At 41.6% G+C, this 19,218-nt stretch overlaps 1 protein-coding gene across 1 annotated transcript in view; it reads left to right on the forward strand.

Moving 5' to 3' along the window:
* Nucleotides 1-15,686, forward strand: part of colq (collagen-like tail subunit (single strand of homotrimer) of asymmetric acetylcholinesterase) — a 92,379-nt gene extending 76,693 nt beyond the window's left edge. Inside the window, exons 12-17 of the mRNA XM_059945032.1 lie at nucleotides 1,555-1,651; nucleotides 2,728-2,867; nucleotides 6,310-6,429; nucleotides 8,273-8,393; nucleotides 13,754-13,856; nucleotides 15,554-15,686. Of these exons, the coding sequence (XP_059801015.1) occupies nucleotides 1,555-1,651; nucleotides 2,728-2,867; nucleotides 6,310-6,429; nucleotides 8,273-8,393; nucleotides 13,754-13,856; nucleotides 15,554-15,623 (651 nt within the window). The 3' untranslated portion in view covers nucleotides 15,624-15,686. The remainder of the gene's footprint in view (nucleotides 1-1,554; nucleotides 1,652-2,727; nucleotides 2,868-6,309; nucleotides 6,430-8,272; nucleotides 8,394-13,753; nucleotides 13,857-15,553) is intronic.
* Nucleotides 15,687-19,218: the final 3,532 nt, after the last annotated feature.

Genomic DNA, 19,218 nt, shown 5'->3' on the forward strand with positions numbered 1-19,218 from the left:
AGATCTGTTTTCACTTTGACATGAAAGAGTTTTTTTTCTGTTAATCAGTGTCAAAAAAGCCAATTGAATTCCACTATGATTCAATGTTGTGAAACAAACAAAAAAAACATGTAAACTTCCAAGGGGGTTGAATTATTTTTATGGGTACTGTATACTCATTGTGGTTTTTTTTTTATCCTGCTTGGGATCCAGGGTAACAATAATTTTATTTTCCCATACACCCTCAACATACACAAACAATTCTGAATCTTGAATGTGGAGCTTGTCTTGATACATCTGGAAAAGACCAAGATCACTTTGTAGAAAAGACTTGCAGACTCAATGCCTTTCATCTCTTCCAACTTGTTGTTTCTGTTCCATAGACATGAGTACCAAATGTTCCAGCAAGCTGTAATGATCTATATCATCACTGCAAACTCATAATTAAATTACTTATGATTTCCCCAAAGAGGATTGTAACCACTTATATCTTTACTTGGATCACAAACACAACACAGGGCTAGAAGAATTTAACACCCCCACCTGGTCTGAGGGGCTCATTTGAGCTATAGCTTGGTTTATAGCGTACAATCATTTACTGTGCCTTCACACTGATGGATTCATAGAGCAATAATGCATGAATACAGACTCTTCAGCTCAACAGGTCCATGGCAAAATCTCTGACACGTGCCAGATGAATGTGCCACTTGAAGAAAATGGAAAATAAAGACACAGCTAAAGACTAGAACTGGAGGTCATGGGTTGAAGGCCAAAGGTGAAATTTTTAACAGGAACATGAAGGGGCATGTCTTCAATCAGAGGGCTGTGAGAGTGTGGAATGAGCTGCCAACCCAAATGGTGGATGCAATTTCCATTTCAACGTTTAAGAGGTTTGGATAGGTACATGAATGGAAGGGGTATGGAGGTCTATGGTCTGAGTGCAAGTCGAATAGGACTAGACAGTTTAAATGGTTCTGCACAGACAAGATGAACCACAGGGCCTGTTTCTGTGCTGAGGTTTTCTATGACTATGATAGAGAAGGAAATTTGATGTTTGATATTTACACAAGAGATCCTGCAGATGCTGGGAAACCTGAGCAACTTGTAAAATATTCATGAAGGGTCTTGGCCAAAAACCATTGACTGTTCCTCTCCATAGGGGAGACCTGACCTTTTGAGTTCCTCCAGCATTTCATTTATTTATTTATTCATTCAGAGATACAGGGCAGTAACAGGCCCTTTATGGTAACACACCACCCATTTACATCCATGTGACCAATGAAACCTACTAACCAGTATATCTTTTGAATGTGGGAGGAAACCAGAACACCAGGAGGAAATCCACGCAGTCACGGGGAGAATGTACAAACTTCTTAGACAGCAAAGGGAACTGAATCTAGGTCATTGCTGCTGTAAGAGAGCTACACTAACTGCTAAATTAACATGGTGTGTGCTGTTTTAATGTTTGATATTGTGTCAAGAGGATTTATCATGTGCATTTCAATCCTACGTAATGGTTTTCAAAATGGTCTGTCTTGTCTGCATTAAAGTGACCTATTTTGCTTTAATACATAGGGACTAAAAGGAGACATTGGTCCAGCTGGCATTAGAGGACCTTCAGGTCCACCAGGACCAGCTGGTCTTCCTGGACCTCCCGGGAGACCTGGATCAGGTGAGAAATTAATACCCTTTGAATGGAGAAGCACTCTTGTTTAAAGCAATGAGAAAATATTGAATCTCATTTTTCCTGTCAAATTAATAGCAAAACTCAATATAATGGATGGGCCATAACAAAAGGTAAAGACAAATGGTCAATTAATCTCAAATGACTACAAATTCCTGACAGAAGAACCAACTAAAAACCTGCAGATGCAGAAACTCCACACTCCTAAAAATTGCTGCCCAATTAGCTCTACCTAGTCTGTTAACTTTTGTCCACCTCTCCTCTGAACGACATAGAATGTATTAAATTTGCATAATGATCCAAGTTAAATTCACTGCCAAAATACACTCAGTGGCCACTTTATTAAATACTCATGTACATCTGCTCATTAATGAAAATATCCAATCAGCCAAGCATGTGGCAGCAACTCAAAGCATAAAAGCATGGTCAAAAGGTTCAGTTGTCTTCAGACCAGACATCAGAATGGGGAAGAAATGTGATCTAAGTGACCTTGGCCGTGGAGTGATTGTTGGTGCCAGATGGGTTAGTTTGAGTATCTCAAACTGCTGATCTCCTTGGATTTCACATACTGCAGTCTCTAGAGTTTACAGAAAACGGTGCATAAATCAAAATACAGCCAGTGAGTGGCAGTTCTGTGGGTGAAAACAGTGTGTTAATGAGAGAGATCGGATGAGAATGGTCAGACTGATTCAAGCTGATAGGAAGGTGACACTAATTCAAATAACCACATGTTATAACAATGGTGGGCAGAAGAGCATCTCTGAATGCACAACTCATTGAACTGGAAGTGGATGGACTACAGCAGCAGATGACTACTGCGTTTATGTTGTATTTGTCTGAGTAGAGATTACTACTAAACAGCTTCTCAAACACTGAAAAATATCTATGCCCAATATGGAAGTTCAGTTCTTTAGATTTAATTGGAAATTTTAAAAATACAGGTAGTTAAGTTTTGCAATTCTTTATAGATTTCCCTCTGTCTGCCTTTTTGTCAATTCAGTCTTCTTATCTTCCCTCCCTTCAGTTTTCCTTCCATAGATAAATTGTTTTTTTTTCATTTGAAGGCCGCGTAATGGTTGGACCAAAGGGTGAAAGAGGATTTCCAGGGCCAGCAGGTAGATGTTCCTGCAATCTCCCTCAAATTGTAGGCACCTCAAGATATAATGAATTCTCGTCTTTGTTTAGTCCTCCACAAGTCCCAGCAGTAAGTATATTTTCAAAGCAGAAATTCTAATTTTATTTTGCATCAATATTTGACAGTGCAGCTTGTTCCAAACCTTCAACTAAGATTTTGTCTGACACATATTTAATTTTCCATATATGTTTTTGTTTTCTTACATATGCCTTATTAAGGTATGCCTGTCTGATAAATGCATTACAGAAGATAAAGATGGGAGAGTAATTGAATTTATTCATAACATGCCCAGGAAGGCTTTTTTAAAAAAAAAGCATCAAGCTGAACTGAATTTACAATCAAAAATCATTCCGATGCATAAGTATTGTAGTACATCATCAATACATTAATTCAAAGTCAAAGTAAAGTTTATTATTAAACTACATATATGTTACCATTTTCTCACTTAAGACTTATTTTCTTGTAGGCATTTACTAGAAAATAAATATAATCAAACTTATGAAAAGTGGCACATAAAAAAAGACTGACAAGCAACCAATGTGCAAAAGAAGAATTGTGCAATTAAATAAAGATCATGCTGAGAACACGAGTTATAAAGCGTCTTTGAAAATGAGTCTAAGTTGTGCAATCTGTTCAGAGTTGTGATAATTCAAGTTGTCCACATCAGTTCAGGAGCCTAATGGTTGAAGGGTAATAACTGTTCCTGAACCTGGTGGTATGTGATGTAATGTTTCTGTATTCCCTGCCTGATGGTGGTATCAATAATAGTGTGTAGCCTTAATGGTGGGGGTCTTTGATGATCGGATGCTGCTTTCTTGTAGTATTTTGTTCATATGTACCGTGTCACGTGACGTGGTTGATCATGGTCTTTCGATGACCACAATTGTTCCTTGGCAAATTATTCTACAGAAGTCGTTTGCCATTGCCACCTTCTGGGCAGTGTCTTTACAAGACGGGTGACCCAAGTCATTGTCAGTACTCTTCGAAGATTATCTGCCTGGTGTCAGTGGTGCCATAACCAGGACTTGTGATAAGACCCAGCTGCTCATATGACCATCCAACACCTGTTTCCATGGCTTTATGAGACTTTGATCGGGTGGGCTAAGCAGATGCTACACCTTGCCCAAGGGTGACTTATAGGAAAAAGTCATGTAAGTGTGCTCAATTGTAGGGAGGGATTTGCCTGTGGTGGACTGGGCTGTATCCACCTTTCTGTAGACCTTTTTCTGTTATTGGGCATTGGTCTTTCCATACCAGGCCATGATGCAACTAATTAGGATGCTCTCCACTATGCATCCATAGAAAGTGGTCAAGTTTTAAATGACATACTGAATATACACAAATGTCTAGAAAGTAGAGGTGCCGTCATGCCTTGTTTGTGATGGCATTTATGTGCTAGTCCCAGGCCAGATCCTCTGATATAATAGCGCCATGAAATTCAAAGCCCCTGACCCTCTCCACCTCTGACTCTCTAATGAGCAATGGCACATGGACCACTGGTATCGTCCTCCTATAATCAATAATCTGCTCTTTGGTTTTGCTGATGTTGAGTGAAAGGTTGTTGTTGTGGCACTGTTCAACCAGATTTTCAATCTTTCTCCTGTATGCTGATATATCAAATTACAGCCTCTCTAAACACAAGAGATTCTGCAGATGCTGGAAATCCAGAGCAACACACAAAATGCTGGAGGAACTCAGCAGGTCAGGCAGCTTCTATGGACGGGAATAAACAGTTGATGTTTCAGGCCGAGATCCTTCATCTGGACTGGAAAGGAAAGTGGTGGAAGCGGACAGAGTACAGCTGGCAGGAGATAGCTGAAGCCAGGTGATGGGGGTGGGGGGGGGGGGAAGGAAAGGTAGGTGGGAGGAAAGGGGGATTTGTTTACTTAACTTACTGAGATGCAATGCAGAACAGGCCCTTCCGGCCCTGTGAGTCACACTGTGGTGAACTACATATACCTGTCTGGACACGCCCCCGCTGACTGCTCCTGTGGCTCCTCCCACAGACCCCTGTATAAAGGCGATCAAGGCCTGGGCCCGGCCTCTCAGTCTCCAGGATGTAGTATGGTGGTCACTCACTGCTTGTTCCTTCTTCCAGTCAATAAAAGCCGATATCTCACCTTTACGTCTCAGAGTGAGTTATTGATGGTGCATCACACACTGCCCAGCAATCCCCTGATTAGCCTACTCACAGGACAATTTACAATGACCAGCTAACCCTTAAACTGGAATGTCTTTGGACTGTGGGAGGAAACCCACGTGGTCACAGGGAGAACGTACAAATTCCTCACAGGCAGCGGCAGGGACTGAACCCGGTCATCTGTACTGTAAAGTGCTCTGCTGCCGTGCTGCCTTGGCGTGAGAAGCTTGAAGGGTATCCGTGGAATTCCTGGGCATTTATATTTCGTATCAGAGGATCTGTCCTGGGAAGTGCCCTTTAAACAAGGCACAGAACGCCTCTGTTATTAGAAGTTTGAGCAGATTCTGCATGTCATTTAAAACTTTGACAAACTTCCATCGAAGCACAGTGGAGAATTTCATGACTGATTGAATCACGGCCTGTTATGAAAATACCAATGCCCAAGAACAGAATAAAACAATACAAAATGGTGGATACAGCCCAGTCCCACAGGCAAAGCTGTCACCACATCTACAAAGACCACTGTCACAAGAAAGCAGCATCCATCATCAAGGATCCTCACCATTCAGGCCATGATCTCTTCTATTTGCTGCCATCGGGAAGGAAGTGCAGGAGCCCTAGATCCCATAACACCAGCTTCAGGAACAGTTTATACTTTTCAACCAATCAGGCTCCTGAACCAGTGTGGATAACTTCATTCACTTCAACACTAAACTGATCACTGAATGCAACCTATGGACTCCCTTTCAAGGACACTGCAGCTCATGTTCACAGTATGTATGTATTTATTTATTATTATATTTGAATTTGCAAAGCTTGTCTTCTTTTGCACGTTGGTCAGTCTTTGTGTGTAGTTTCATTCATACTGTTATATTTCTTAGTTCTATTATAAATTCTGGCAGAAAAAGTGAATCCCAGGGTAGTATATGGTGACATATACGTTCCTGGGTAATAAATTTCCTTTTGATCTTTGAACTTTTAAGTTTGAAGAACAAGGAATCTGATAGGAATGTAGAGTAGATCATGGAGGAAAGGGAAGGAGGAGGGACACCAGGGGGAGGTGATGGGCAGGTGAGGAGAAAAGAGGTGTAAGAGGGGAGTCAAAAGGGAAATGCAAAAAATCAAGGAGGGGAGGAGAAAAAAATTATTGGAAGTTAGAGAAATCAATGTCAGGCTGGAGGTTATCAAGACAGAACTGAGATGCTGCTCTTCAAACCTGAGAGTAGCCTCACCTGCAAAACTTGATTTTTTATAAAGTTCCCTTTTGCTATTTTTTTTCCAGTCAGACTGCATCCATCCAGAACTACTTAAATATCGAAACATAGAAATTATGAAAGTGAAGTGAGCAGGATTTCATTCTTTTCCTTTTAGATATTTGTTGTTGATAGTGAAGAAGAGCTGAAGAAGCTGGACACTGAAAACGTGATGGCCGTCCGGAAAGATCAAAGAGCGCTGTACTTCAAAGACACGCGGGGATGGCTGCCCATTCAGGTGGTGGGATTTTACCTCAATTGTTCTTTGGCCGAACAACCAAAAAGGCAGTGCACTTAACAATGTAATTAGAAAGCATTTCTCCTCCCCATTCTTACTTGAAGATTCAAGCGCGTTTATTGTCACTCTTCAGTACAAGTGTAAAAGAACAAAATAATTGTCTCTCTGGATCCAATGCAGCATAAAAAACACAATAAATTTAAAAAACACAACCAAAACACAATAAATATAAATAAGTGTGGTCTAGTTCAAGTTTTATGTTTTTGATGAAAGTTTTGGATGAAAATTAACAATAAAAAACAAAAATATTAACGTTCTGCTTGTTGCAATCATGCTTTTCACACATGTTGCACTAATGCTGTGACAGTACAACATAACAGTGAACTGCAACAGTTAAAGTCTCTACCAAATATCCACCACAAAAACCAAATATCGGGCTGTTTTGTCATCTGCCCGATGGAAATGAGGGTGGGGGGTGGAGGTCTTTGATTACATTGGCTGTTTTTCCAAGAGATTGGGTAGTGTAGACCAAGTCCATGGAGGGGAAGCTGGCTTTGGTGTTGACTGAGCTGTGTCAACAATTCGCTGCAGTTTCTTGCAGTCTCAAGCAGTTCATTTATCATGTAAAGGCCTGATACTTCTGGATAGGAGGTTGTCTATAAAACTGACAAATTTGCTTGACCTTCTGAAGTGGAGCTTTCTTGGCTGCGATATTCTCCAACCCCCATCCCAGGGCAAAGAATTACTTAAATCTACCACTCCCATTGTCTCGACATCAGCTAGCTCTTTAGTCATCCATTCCTCAACCAGGTATCTCCCTACCTCATTTCCAACTTTAGGCTGATTAAAATACTTATTAATTTGGTCATTTGTTGAACATAGAACAATACATCATACTGTATACTAGCTATTTGGCCACGATGTGTCAACCTTTTAATCTACTCTAAGGTCAATTTAACCATTTCCTCCTGCATAATGTTCCATTTTTCTACCATCCATGTGCTCATCTAAGAGTTTCTTAAATGCCCATAATATATCTGCCCCTACCACCAGCCTGGCGGGGCTTTCCACACATCCACCATTTTCTGTGTAAAGAACTTACCTCTGACATCATCCCCATACTTTCAATGTTCAAAGTAAATTTTTAATCAAAGCACATCTGTCACCATATACAACTCTGAGATTCATTTTTTGCGGATGTAGAATAGTAACCATAATAGAATCAATGAAAGATGACTCCAACTTATCATTCAACTAGTGTGCAAAAGATCCAAACTGTGCAAATACAAAAACTAAGAAATAATATTAATAAATAAATAAGCAATGAATATCAAGAACACGAGGTGAAGAGTCTTTGAAAGTGTGTCAGTAGGCTGTAGGAACCAATAGACTCATTTTTACCTTAATTACCTTAAAAGTATGCCTCCTCATATTAACCATTTCCACCCTGAGAAAAAGTCTCTGGACATCTGCACTGTCTGTTCCTCTTATCACGTTGTACACCTTGATCATTTCACCTCTCATTTCCCTTCTCTCCAATCAGAAAGTCCTGATCTTGTTCAACCTCTCCACATAAGACATGCTCTCTAATGCAGACAGCATCCTGGTAAATCTCCTCTGCACCCTCTCTAAAACTTTCACATCCTTCCAGTAATGAAGCAGCCAGAACTTGTCTGTTCTTGTGCCGCCTTCATTGCTTAGGTTTGCTATTTGCTGTGACTTTGTCAGGTAAGTTCTGTCAGTTGTAATGCTGACCCCACTCCGTGATCCTGGAGCCAACCAAACCACCACAGAAAATTACTGAACATAGCAACCCTAATCCGTACTTTCTCCTTTCACGTAGATCTCTCCCGTCCAGCTAATGCCTCAAAATCCTGCAGGATTCTGTGGAGATGCAATAGTTCAAGTAGAAAATGGTGAAGAATGTGATGACGGTAACAAGATTGTGACCGATAGCTGTATAAGTAAGTGATTTTATTTTATTTAACGTAAAAACTCCTTACAGATTGCAGCGGAAATTAACCCAGATTGCTGGTACAGTAAAGCATTACACTAACCATTACGTTACCATTTACTTTCTAAAAAAAGTCGGTGTTTTAATTCTCACGGATCTATTTCCATAACTTGAGCACTATTAGTAATTGGTTATTTTGGAAATAACAGCAGGAAAATCTAAAACAATTCGAGGTGCAAATAACGCCATCGTCAGACAGGCTCCAGGGGAGCCGAGCACCATAATCAGCACAAAACAACAGCACACTCTGATGCCTTCCCTATCAGGGGATTTCAACCAGGCCAGCTTGAAAAAGTCTCTGTACAGTTACCACCAACATATCACCTGTGGCATCAGAGGAGCCAACACACATGACCATTGTTATACCACCCTCAGGAACACTTAGCGTGTCTTCCCACACCCGCACTTCGGAAAGGCCGATCACCTGGCAGGGCTACTACTCCAGTGCTTAGCCAGAGACTAAAGTCCACTGCACCAGAGGTCAAAGGAGGTGGAGGAGTGCTTACAGGACTGCTTTGGTTTGGCTGACTGGACAATATTCAGGGGCTCATCTTCAAATCCTTACGCATATGCCACTGTTGTCACTGACTTCAGCAAGAACTGTGGATGAGTGTGTGCCTTTGAAAACATACTGGGCATATCCAACCCAAAGGCTGTGGATAAACCAGGAGATTTGGTGTCGTCTGAGAGCTAGATCTGTGGCAATCAAGACCTGTGTTCCAGAACTATACAAGAAATCCAACTATGACCGATGGAAGACTATTTTAAGGGCAAGTAAACAATTCCAATTCCAATTCGAGACGGAACCGAATGCACGTTAGCTCTGTCAGGGTTTGCAGACCATTACTTCCTACAAAGCAGAAACTAACATTATGAATGGCAGTGATGTTTCAGTCCCAGAACAGCACAATGCTTTATATGGTCACTTTGAAAAGGGGACTAAAGCTACAATCGTGTGAATCCCCGCAGCATCTGGTGACCCTGTAATCGCTGTCTTGGAGGCTGATGTCAGAACATCTTTCAGGAGTGTGAACCCTTGCTAATGGTCAGGCCCCGGTGGTGTACATGGTAGGGCATTGAATATCTGTGCCAGTCAGCCAGTAGGAGAGCTCAAGGACATCTTCAATCTCTCACTGGTGCAGTTAAAGATTCCCTCCTACTTCAAAAGGGCAACATTCATACCAGTGCCCAAGAAGAGCAGGGTGAGCTGCCTCAATAACTATCATCCAGTTGCATTCACGTCTGCTATGAAGTGCTTTGAGAGATTGGTCATAGCTAGAATCCGCTCCTTCCTGAGCAAGGACCTAGACCTGCAATTTGCCGATCACCCCAGTAGGTGTTTCACAGATGCAATCTCACTGGCTTTCCTTTCAACATTGAATCACCTGGACACCAGTAATACCTATGTAAGGCTGCTTTGTATTGATTATAACTCAGTGTTCAACACAATCATACCTTTAGTTCTAATCAACGAGCTCCAAAACCTGGGCCACTACCTCCCTCTGCAACTGGTTCCGTGACTTCATCACACGGAGACGACAGTCAATGTGGATTGAAAATAACATCTCCATCTCGCTGACAATCAACACTGGCGCACCTCAAGTGTGTGTACTTAGCCCACTGGTCTACTCTCTCTACACCGACGACTATGTGGCCAGGCACAGCGCAAACACCATCTATAAATTTGCTGATAACACAATTGTTGACAGAATTTCAGAATGTGCTGATGAGGTAGATGAGGTTGAGTGGTGTCACAGCAACAACCTTGCACTCAAAGTCAGTAAGACCAAGGAGTTAATTGTGCATTTCAAGAAGGGTAAAACAAGGGAATGCACATCAGTCCTCATCAAGGGATCAGTAGTGGAAAGGGTGGGCAGTTTCAAGTCATTGTGTGTCAACATCTCAGAAGATCTATCCTGGGTCCAACATATTGATGCAATTGCAAGGAAGGCACAACAGCAGCTATATAGTTCATTGGGTCTTGGGATCTCACCAAAAACTTCTGCAAATTTCTACAGATGTACCCATGAAAAGCATTCTAACTGGTTACATCACCGTTTGGTATGGAAGGGCCACTGCACAGGATCAGGAAAAGCTGCAGGAAGTTGTAAACTCAGACAGCTCCATCATGGGCAATAGCCTCTCCAGCATCGAGGACACATTCAAAAGGCAGTGCCTCAAGAAGGCAGCGTCCATCGTTAGGGACCCCCACCACCTAGGATATGCCCTCTGCTCATTGCTACCATCAAGGAGGAAGTACTGGAGCCTGAAAACACACACTCAATGTTTCAGAAACAGCTTTATCACCTTCACCATCAGAATAGATATCGAACCCATGAATACCAACTCACTATTTGTTTATACTCTCACGAGTTAGTTAATTTAATTTATATATAAATTAAATTATATAAATTATATTATATAAATATATAATTAAACAAACTTTAAATTACAATAAGAAATATATATATTGTAATTTAAAGTTTGTTTAATTATTATATATTGCACTGTACTGCTGTACTGTTGTAAAACATCAAATTTCGTGATGTTTGCCAGTAATATTGAACCTGATTCTGACTGTAATACATATTCAGAACTCACCCACACAGGATAGTACATCGTGTAAACTCTATCAAATCAGAGTTCTGCTTTTTTTTATTATTTAGAGGGACAGCACAGTTACAAGCCTTTCTGGCTCAACGTGCCTGCGCCACCCAGTTTTACTCTGCCGAGTCCTCCTTTGGTCAGGGTGGACCACGGATGTTGCATCCCAGCTGCCTAAATACACAAGCCGGGGCAGTAAATATGGAGAGCAAGCTGTTGCCCCTGTAGCAGGCTCCCCTCTCCAAGCTTCTGATAAACCCGAGGAATGCCAGAACCTGACCTGACCAGTTTGGCACCAACGGCATCAGAGGAGTTGCCAGTCAGCATTGAGCTCAACGAAGGGACACCAACTCCGGGATATTCCCTCAGGGGATTACTCCCCAAGCCATCCCATGAGAGGGTATAGCCGCAAGACAGTGGAGGCTTGAGATTAGAGTTGTCCTAGTCCTAGCTGAGCTGCCAGCCAGGGCTGATGAGTCCTATCTGCCCAAAGCAACTGGTTTCAAGCTGCCAGTAACCTGCCTTTGCCCCTTCTCCTGTCAGTAGGAATGATTCCACCAGGCTTTATAGCGAAGCCATACGTGAAGGGCAGGAGCTGAGCTTTGTTGTCAGGAGGCTATTTCAGACGCACACTGTTAGGAGCATTTTATAGCTAGTGGGAGCTTATCCCTACTACCACCCCGCCTGTAACAACCTTCAAGAACCCATGTGACCAATAACCTACAAACTGCAGAACAGTTTGGTGACAGGAGCCAGGCTGTTCACTGTGTCCACAATAAACAAAGTATGAGTGAGGAACGAGTATAGGTTTTAGAGTCCAGTTGTTTGGCCAAATTTAGAATCAAAATAAATTTATTATCAAAATATGATATGTTACCTTGAGATTCAATTTTTTTTGCAGGTACAGTATTTACAGAAAAAGAAATACAACAGAATTTATGAAGCATTACAAATAGAGACTGACAACCAATTTGAAAAAGTCATATAACCACATAACAATTACAGCATGGAAGCAGGCCATCTTGGCCCTTCTAGTCCGTGCCAAACGCTTACTCTCACCTAGTCCCACTGACCTGCACTCAGCCCATAACCCTCCATTCCTTTCCTGTCCATATACCTGTCCAATTTTTTTTTTTTAAATGACAATATCGAACCTGCCTCAACCACTTCTACTGCAAGCTCATTCCACATAGCTACCACTACCACATAGTTCCCCCCTAGTGTTACCCCTAAACTTTTGCCCCTTAACTCTCAACTCATGTCCTCTTGTTTGAATCTCCCCTACTCAATGGAAAAAACGTATCAACGTCAACTCTATCTATTCCCCTCATAATTTTAAATACCTCTATCAAGTCCCCCCTCAACCTTATATGCTCCAAAGAATAAAGACCTAACTTGTTCAACCTTTCTCTGTAACTTAGGTGCTGAAACCCAGGTAACATTCTAGTAAATCTCCTCTGTACTGTCCTCTATTTTGTTGACATCTTTCCTATAATTTGGTGACCAGAACTGTACACAATACTCCAAATTTGGCCTCACCAATGCCTTGTACAATTTTAACATTACATCCCAACTCCTTTACTCAATGCTCTGGTTTATAAAGGCCAATATACCAAAAGCTTTCTTCGCCACCCTATCCACATGAGATTCCACCTTCAGGGAACTTTGCACCATTATTCCTAGATCACTCTGTTCTTCTGCATTCCTCAATGCCCTACCATTTACCATGTATGTCCTATTTTATTTAGTCCTACCAAAATGTAGCACCTCACACTTACCAGCATTAAACTCCATCTGCCATCTTTCAGCCCACTCTTCTAACTGGCCTAAATCTCTCTGCAAGCTTTGAAAACCTACTTCACTATCCACAATGCCACCCATCTTAGTATTATCTGCATACTTACTAATCCAATTTACCACCCCCTCATCCAGATCAAAACATTGGACTCAGTACAGATCCCTGAGGCACACCACTTGTCACCGGCCTCCTACTTGACAAACAGCTATCCACTACTACTGTCTGGCATCTCCCATCCAGCCACTGTTGAATCCATTTTACTACTTCAGTATTAATACCTAACGATTGAACCTTCCTAACTAACCTTCCATGTGGAACCTTGTCAAAGGCCTTACTGAAGTCCATATAGACAACATCCACTGCTTTACCCTCGTCAACCTTCCTAGTTACATATTGTGCAAATAAATAAATATTATTTATAACATGAGTTGTCGAGTCCTTGAAAGTGAATCCATAGGTGGTGTTCAGTGATCAGTTCAGTTTTGTGAATGAAGTTAACCGTGCTGGTTCAGGAGCCTGATGGTTGCAGGGTAATACCAACAGTTTCTGTACCTTCTGCCCGATGGTAGTAGAAGGAAGAGAGCATGGCTGGGATGGTGAGGGGCCTTGATGATTAATGCCGTCTTCTTGTAGTAGTATTCCTAATAAATATGATCAATGATATAGAGCGTTTTTCCTGTGATGTACTGCGCTTTATCTACCTCTTTCTGTAAGACTTTTCCATTCCTGGGCATTGCTGTTTCCATACCTGGCCATGATGCAACCAGTTAGAACATTCTCCACTGTGCGTCAAAGTTGGCCAAAGTTTTAGGGGACGTGGTGCTGACTCTTCCAGTTATTTCAATATGTCATATTATTCAATAATCATTCAAGTATTATTCAATAACTCTGTTAATACACTGTTGCAGATTGTAAGCAAGCCTACTGTGGAGATGGATATTTGCAGAGGGGACATGAAGAATGTGATGGCAAAGATTTTGGTTACCAAACCTGCAATAGCTACCTTCCTGGGTAAGTTCTCCTGATGGTCTCATGCTGATGATCACAGTGATGAATGCCCTGATGGGAGTGTGAGTTAAGTTTTTAAATGAGCTCTAAAGTGGACGTGTGTGCTTGGTATTTTTAACCTAGAGATTTCTTTTAATACAATCCCTGTATTGTACTTTCCCCTCCTTTAGAAAAACCCGTCATCAGTTAGGACACTAACATTAGCACGCTATAACCCCAGCTGAAGGTCTGCAAGGCTGCGGCATATAAATCAAAGTCAAAGTAAATTTATTATCAAAGTGTTTATATCGTCTGCGATGACAGGAAAACCAGCACAGGAGTTTTTAAAGTGGAAAAGCCATTGCACAGGGGCAGTTCCACTCTCTCAACCTCAGAAGCATCACAAACTGGGATCTTCACAGGTTGCAGATGATGTCTTCTGTGCCTTGTCAAGCCCTTCACTCTCCATGAAGTGTTACAGTACCACCCTCTTGGCAACTGGTAGATCTCATCCTCCCAGTCTGCCAGAGTTGACTTCACGTGCTGGGACAGGCGTGTCCCTGTTTACACTGTATGTCAGCATATATTGAGATTTGTTTTCTTGCAGGCATTTACAGGAAATTAAGTAAATACAATCAAATTGATGAGAACTGTACATAAACAAGGACTGACAAGCAACCAGTGTGCAAAAGAAGATAAAATATTGCAAATAAAAATGATTTATATATTATTTCACTATTTTTCTGATGTAAGGCCATAAGAACAAGATTATTCAAGTTTTCTCTATAAACCACTGGTATTGATATTGGTTTATTATTGTCACGTGTACTGAGATACAGTGAAAAGTTTGTTTTGCATACTGTTCATACAGATCAAATCATCATTTAGTGCAATGAGGTAGAAAAAGGATAAAACAACTGCAGGGCAAAATGTAGCAGCTACAGAGAACATGCAGTGCAGGTAAAGAATAAAGTGCAAGCCCATCACGAGAATCAGAACAAACACGAGGAAATCTGCAGATGCTGGAAATTCAAGCAACACACAAAATGCTGGTGGAACACAGCAGGCCAGGCAGCATCTATAGGGAGAAGCGCTGTCGACGGGTCGGTCCAAGACCCTTCGTCAGGACTAACAGTCCTTCTCCGATAGATGCTGCCTGGCCTGCTGTGTTCCACCAGCATTTTGTGTTGTGTTACGAGAATCAGAATCAGGTTTCTTATCACTGACATACTGTATGTCATGAGATTTATCGTTTAGTGGCAGCAGTACAGTGCAATGCATAAAAAAACTATAGGTTACAACAAGAAATATATTAAAAATATATAAGTATTGCAAAACAGAGCAAAATATAGAGTACTGTTCTTAGACCATTCAGCTATCTGTTGGCAGAGGGGAAGACGCTATTCCTAAAACATTGAGGTAGATTCTGAGGTCAAGAGTCCATCTTATTGTACTGGGGCACTATTTCAGGGCTTTTAACAATGTGGTAGAAGCTGACCGTGACCTGATGGTATATGCTTTCAGGATTTTCTACCTGATGGGAGGCGGGAGGACAATTACTAACTCACAGTTCATTTACTTATGGGTTTTCTTTCTACCCTTCCTAATTATATTTGCTATTTGACTATGGATACCAACTTAGTATTTCACTGCCCAACTGAGGTTTTGTTTGGATGGACTCCATTGTTGTACAGTCTTTCTTTATGTCCTGTTTCCTTCAGGTCTTATGGAGAATTGAAGTGCACTTCGTATTGTTATATTGACTCCACGAGCTGTCACTATTTCACATGAGCCAAAGGAGTAGCTGCTAGAAAACATCTCACTGCAATACAGTACGTTCATCTGGTGCCTCACCAAACAAACTGGGCTGGGATGCACAAACTCAGTCTTCCTCAGTGCAACCACAACAGCAGCTGAAAGGCTCACCAATGGTCAGGTTTATTTCAAGTGATTGTCTGGGTGAGAATTAGGACCATTGCATTTTGTCTTAAATCAACAGCAACTACGAAGCTGCAAAAAGGATGTTGTCTGCTTTTCCCCATGACCATCAAAGTATACACATACCTATATTTGATGTCATATCTGAAGACTGCTTCTCCATGTTAATTCACAATTCTCAGGCAGGAATATAAATGAGGAAATACTGTTCTTCGAGACTGGAGTCAGTACTACCATACCTCAATGATGCACTGTTTAAAAACTACTGTAGTTTTACATCTGTGTTTACTCAAGGAGAAAACTGACCGAATCCCTGTATTGAGGTAATACAGTAAAGTGTCAAGAATTCAGTTACCAAACTGTGAAATTCTATTTACTGCATTTGCATGACGATTGTGTACAGCAGTTCAATTATAACAGCACTCCGCCGTGCCTTGAATGCTGTGAATCAGCTGCTGCCCAATAAGGTATGTGTCCTTAAGAGGCGTGCACAGCACCCAATCTTGTCTAATGCTTCAATGGCTCTCTTCACTAACAACTGCCGATGATAGAAGTCTACGAAATGTCAAAGTCTAACCCTCTACGGCCTTTGCGATCTTGCACATTGGAGCCTCCATGTGAGACAAATCAGAATGCCCTCCATTGTACACCTGGAGAAATTTGCAAGAGTCTTTGCTGACATATTCAGATTTATAATGCAGTGTTAAATCTGAGTAAGAATTTAATTTCAATGTATGTACATCACCATATACTATTTTGAGATTCATTTTCTTGCAGGCATTTACAGGATAATAATGAAATACAATAGAATTTATGAAAAACTATACATAAAGACTGACAAACAGCCAACTCAGAGCCGAGTCTGGAGTGGAACACAAGCTGTATAGAAAAGGTTCAATGTGTGGTTGATTATAAGCAGTGGCAGAGATAGAACAGGACACATAGCAGTTAATTCTGCACATAAGCAAGATAGGTGTTCATTTGAATGTAATACTTATTCTGCAAAACATCCCAGAATTTAGTTATGATCTCCCTTTATCGTGTATATTCTCTTACACTGTTTTATGGGTTTGGGATATTTAGGGTGTTGCTTGCAAGTGCAGGGAGAATGGTGGCACTATCATCTCCTTCACTACTATTACCATTTTGTTGTCATACATTCAATGGCCACTTTATTAAATACTTCCTGCACCTAATACACTGACCACCGAGTGTACGTTCATGTTCTTCTGTTCCATTAGCCCACCCACTTCAAAGTTCAGCATGTTGTGCATTCAGACATGCTCTTCAGCAGTCTGCTCTGATAACACATGGTTGTATGAGTTATTGTTGCCTTCCTGTCAGCTTGAACCATTCTGGCCATTCTCCTCTGACCTCTCTCATTAACAAGATGTTTTTGCCCACGGAAATGCCGCTTGCTGAATTTTTAATTTGTTTTTTGCACCATTCTCTATAAACTCTAGAGACTGCTGTTCATTAGAATCCCAGGAGATCAGCAGTTTCCTAGATACTCAAACCACCCCATCTGGCTCCAACAATCATTCCATGGTCAAAATCACTTTGATCACAATTTTCCCCACTCTGCTGTTTGGTCTGAACAACAACTGAACCTCTTGACCATGTCTGCTTGGTTTTATGCATTGAGTTGCTGCTATGTGATTGACTGATTAGATAATTGCATTAACGAGCAGGTGTACCTAATAAAGTGGCCACTGAGTGTACATCAGAACATGAATGCCTTGGACTCTGAGCTGGGTCCTGCCCACTGAGGCGGGACACCAGTTAGATAAAATGCATGAGATGTGGATGTCACAAGTAATAAACGGGCAGTAGATACATAGAAGTCTGCCGCATGAAATGTATATAGCAACGAGGGCAAAGTTAGTTAAAGGAATGAATTCTTCTTTCATGGAAAATATTGTTGCATTTCATGTACCTCGCATGTCCAAGATACTGGAACTTATGATCTGCATTAATAAAACAAAAAACATAACTGATCTACTGCCTGCTGTCCTAATCACTCCAGTCTCGATGGAACACTTGAAAGACCAACACACACAAAAAGCTGGGGGAACTCAGCAGGTCAAGGACTGTCTATGGAGAGGAACATACAGCTGACATTTTGGGCCAAGTCCCTTCATCAGGACTGGAAAGTAAGGGGGTAAATGCCAGAATAAGACGGTTGGGGGGAACAGTAAGAGTAGTAACTTGTATGTGAAGCTAAATGGGGGTGACGGTGACTGGATGGGGAATGGGGGATGAAGTGAGAAGTTGGGAGGGGATTGGTGGAAACTGTAAAGTGTTGAAGAAGGAGGAATCTGATAGGACAGCAGAATGGACCATGGCAGAAAGAGAAGGAGAAGCACCAGAGGGAGGACATGGCTAGGGGAGGAGAGATAGGGTAAGAAGGGAGCCGAGAACAGGGGAACAGAGAAAAAAAAAAGAGGGGGAGAAATTGCCAGAAGTTAGAACATCGATGTTGATGCCATCAGGTTGAAGGCTACCTGGACGGAATAAGAGGAGTTGCTCCTCCAACCTCATCATATCAGTGGAGGAGGCAATGGGCCAACAAGTGGGAATGGGAAGTAGAATTAAAATAGATGACCACTGGGAAATCCAGCCTGTTGTGGATGGAGTAAAGGTGCTTGAAAGACTTCCTTGTGCATATACTGTGCCAAATAAAATGCCCATCCCTGTTGGGAGCTGCAAAGACAACACACGCACACTCCAAAGGGTGGACTTGGGTCCCTGACATCATTAGATGAGTTGCCATCGTCTGCCACAGCTATCCAGACAACCTACTCATTCAGGAGATTAGAGTGTTGAACACTAAAATCTTGACAGCCCAGCATATTGCACAGACCTCTTTAAACCTACTCTATATGTTCACTCTAAACCCTCTCTCCAATATACCCCATAATCCTCCATTTTCTTTCATCCTTGTGTCTAAGAGTCTCTTAAATTACCCTAATGCAGGGGATCCTAACCTTTTTGATGCCATGGAACTCTACCATTAACCAAGGGGTCCATGGACCCTAGTTAGGAATCCCTACCCTAATTTATCAATCTTTACCACCAGCCCCAGCTGTGCATTCCAGGAACCTAACACTTCCTCTGTAAAAAAAAAAAATCTGATATCTCCCTTAAACTTTCCTCCATTCACTTTAGAAAGATGTCCTCTGGTTATAACCCTGGGGAAAAGGTGCTGCTTGTCCTCTATCTACACCACTCATAATCTTCGTACACTTCTGTCAAGTCTCTTCTCGTCCTCCTTCGCCCCAAAGAGAAAAGCCCTAGCTCGCTGAGTTTTTCCACAAGAGAAATATAAACTTCAGGCTGAGTCCCTCAATACCAAAGGTGTGTCCAGGGAGGGAGCTCAGGGAAGACAAATAGCATTATTCCACTAATTGGCAATGATGACTTCGGACTTCCTTTTTCATACAACAGG

Source organism: Hypanus sabinus, chromosome 20 (genome assembly GCF_030144855.1).
Source record: "Hypanus sabinus isolate sHypSab1 chromosome 20, sHypSab1.hap1, whole genome shotgun sequence".
Lineage (NCBI taxonomy): Eukaryota > Metazoa > Chordata > Chondrichthyes > Myliobatiformes > Dasyatidae > Hypanus > Hypanus sabinus.